This window comes from Anneissia japonica, unplaced genomic scaffold (genome assembly GCF_011630105.1).
Source record: "Anneissia japonica isolate Jap-2015-1 unplaced genomic scaffold, ASM1163010v1 scaffold1884_len437306_cov177, whole genome shotgun sequence".
NCBI classification, from domain to species: Eukaryota; Metazoa; Echinodermata; class Crinoidea; order Comatulida; family Comatulidae; genus Anneissia; species Anneissia japonica.
Window position 1 is genome coordinate 352,989 of NW_022753199.1, and position 1,334 is coordinate 354,322.

Below are 1,334 nucleotides of genomic sequence, written 5' to 3' on the forward strand. Positions count from 1 at the left end.
GTTGATACTACACTGGAAACTACACCAGATGAATTATTAACTACACAGCAATCACCAGATGAGACGACAACTGACGAAGATTTCGACGATTTAACAACTATTGTCGATACTACACTGGAAACTACACCAGATGAATTATTAACTACACAGCAATCACCAGATGAGACGACAACTGACGAAGATTTAGACGATTTAACAACTATTGTCGATACTACACAGCAAACTACACCAGATGAATTATTAACTACACAGCAATCACCAGATGAAACGACAACAGACGAAGATTTCGACGATTTAACCACTATTGTCGATACTACACAGCAAACTACACCAGATGAATTATTAACTACACAGCAATCACCAGATGAGACGACAACAGACGAAGATTTCGACGATTTAACCACTATTGTCGATATTACACAACAAACTACACCAGATGAATCAACTACACAGGAATCATCAGATGAAACGACAACAGACGAAGATTTCGACGATTCAACAACTATTGCTGACACTACGCAGCAAACTACACCAGATGAATTAACTACACAACAATCATCAGATGAAACGACAACAGACGAAGATTTGGACGATTTAACAACTATTGTCGATACTACACTGGAAACTAAACCAGATGAATTATTAACTACACAGCAATCACCAGATGAGACAACAACAGACGAAGATTTAGACGATTTAACCACTATTGTCGATACTACACAGCAAACTACACCAGATGAATCAACTACACAGGAATCATCAGATGAAACGACAACAGACGAAGAATTAGACGATTCAACAACTATTGTCGACACTACGCAGCAAACTACACCAGATGAATTAACTACACAACAATCATCAGATGAAACGACAACAGACGAAGATTTAGACGATTTAACAACTATTGTCGATACTACACAGCAAACTACACTAGCTGAATCAACTACGCAGGAATCATCAGATGAAACGACAACAGACGAAGATGTAGACGATTTAACAACTATTGTCGACACTACGCAGCAAACTACACCAAATGAATTAACTACACAGCAATCATCGGATGAAACGACAACAGACGAAGATTTAGACGATTTAACAACTATTGTCGATACTACACAGCAAACTACACCAGATGAATTATTAACCACACATCAATCACCAGATGAAACGACAACAGACGAAGATTTGGACGATTTAACCACTATTGTCGATACTACACAGCAAACTACACCAGATGAATCAACTACACAGGAATCATCAGATGAAACGACAACAGACGACGATTTAGACGATTCAACAACTATTGTCGATACTACACAGCAAACTACACCAGA

General features: G+C 38.2%; 1 protein-coding gene across 1 annotated transcript in view; it reads left to right on the forward strand.

Annotated features, from left to right (window-relative positions):
- LOC117122747 overlaps positions 1-1,334 on the forward strand; it is a 78,218-nt gene that overhangs the window by 11,196 nt on the left and 65,688 nt on the right. Inside the window, exon 3 of the mRNA XM_033268454.1 lies at positions 29-1,330. Coding sequence (XP_033124345.1) covers positions 29-1,330 — 1,302 coding nt within the window. The remainder of the gene's footprint in view (positions 1-28; positions 1,331-1,334) is intronic.